General features: G+C 60.9%; 1 protein-coding gene across 1 annotated transcript in view; it reads right to left on the bottom strand.

Annotated features, from left to right (window-relative positions):
- The window catches only part of LOC104082094 (E3 ubiquitin-protein ligase DTX4-like), a gene marked incomplete at its 5' end in the record, with an annotated part of 3,039 nt that overhangs the window by 1,505 nt on the left and 83 nt on the right, over positions 1-1,451 (bottom strand). Inside the window, 3 exons of the mRNA XM_009585073.1 lie at positions 467-619; positions 958-1,019; positions 1,157-1,357. Coding sequence (XP_009583368.1) covers positions 467-619; positions 958-1,019; positions 1,157-1,357 — 416 coding nt within the window. The remainder of the gene's footprint in view (positions 1-466; positions 620-957; positions 1,020-1,156; positions 1,358-1,451) is intronic.

Raw genomic sequence — 1,451 nt, 5'->3', positions numbered from 1 at the left:
GTTTTTTTGGGTTGCTTTTTTTTTTCAAAGAGGGAAAGATAATAAATATTAAAAAACCCCAAGCAACGTGAAACGCATTTTCCTGGAAATGTCGAGCACAAGGGCCATTTGCAGGGGACTCAGGAAAGCCCACCTGAGGCTAGAAAAGCACTGCCTGGCGCCAGATGCCAGGTAGCTCTGCTCAGACATGCAGGGATCAAAGTTCACTGCCACTAACCCTGGGAAGGAAAGCAAGGACGTAAAACTGGGCATAGTGGGGGGAAAAGACACCCATGCAACCCTGGTTTCTGATTAAGTGGTCCTGAAGTGCTTGCTGCTGATAAAAATTAAACTCTCCATGAGGGTGGGGAGGTCAAAGGCCTCCGGGGCAGCAGGACTGGAGCACCATCCCACCAAGGGCAGGTGGAGCTCAGCACAGGTCACCGAGCCGGGGGCTCAGGCATCCCCCGGGGCTGCAGCCTTGCACCTTGTTGCCGTTGTTGTACATGGCGACCAGGCAGTGGAGGTGGAAGGCGTGGCCACATTTCACCAGCTTCCCCACCAGGTCGGGCTTGACGGCCGGCTGGGGTCCCTTGTAGCCAGAGGGTGCAGAGAGGCGCTCCATGCAGATGGTGCAGTCCTGCATGGAAGGGGAGGAGAGGGGTCAGATGGACGGATGCAGCCAGAGTCTCGCTGAGGACACGGGGCTGATGAGCTGCCCTGCTCTTGCCCACGGACCAGCACCCACCCCTGGTGCCATGCCGTCACCCTGGGCCACCACAGGGGTCAGCCAATACGTGCATGCAGCACTCAGCCCCTCTTCGGAGGGGGACAGGGACAGGGCAGAGCCATGAGGGGCGGCAGGAGACCCCTGCACGGCATGGGGGTATTGCCCATGTCCCCAGTGGCTCCTCCCAGAGCAAAGCACCCCAGGGACACCCCACTGCTGACCCCACTGCTGACCCCCGCTGCTCGCACCTCATCCGGCGGATGCCGCACCTTCTGCAGGTATTTTTTCAGTACCTCCTCCGGGGTTTTACCTGCGGGAGAGCAAGAGTCAGAGGGGCTGGAGGGCAGCACAGGGGAAACCCACTGCTGGAGGCAGGAGAAGATGGGGGGAACCAGGGTAGGGAAGGGAGGACAGGAAGAGGGGCCAAATGGCAAAGTGCCTCCTCACCCTTCTTGGCCTGTTTCTTGGTGGTCTTGCGGCAGGGGGGGGGGGGGCCGGGGGTGGACGGGCAGGTGTGGCAGATGCCGGGGATGGACTGGATCTCGCTTTTGCTGACAGGCGGGGGATGCAGCACCAGCTTGGGGGGCCGTGTCAGGCAGACAGGCAGCCCGGCCGCACTCATTAGGATCCCTGTGATCCCTGGGCAAGGGGGTTCAAAACGGCACTGAGGAACCAGCATCACCCCAAACCCCAGATGTTCCCCCCAAAAACCGCCCCGCTGGAGCTGAAGCCCCCCCTGGGG

This window comes from Fulmarus glacialis, unplaced genomic scaffold, assembly GCF_000690835.1.
Source record: "Fulmarus glacialis isolate BGI_N327 unplaced genomic scaffold, ASM69083v1 scaffold17779, whole genome shotgun sequence".
Lineage (NCBI taxonomy): Eukaryota > Metazoa > Chordata > Aves > Procellariiformes > Procellariidae > Fulmarus > Fulmarus glacialis.
The sequence above is the reverse complement of the archived record's forward strand: the minus strand, read 5'-3'. Positions and strand labels throughout refer to the sequence as shown.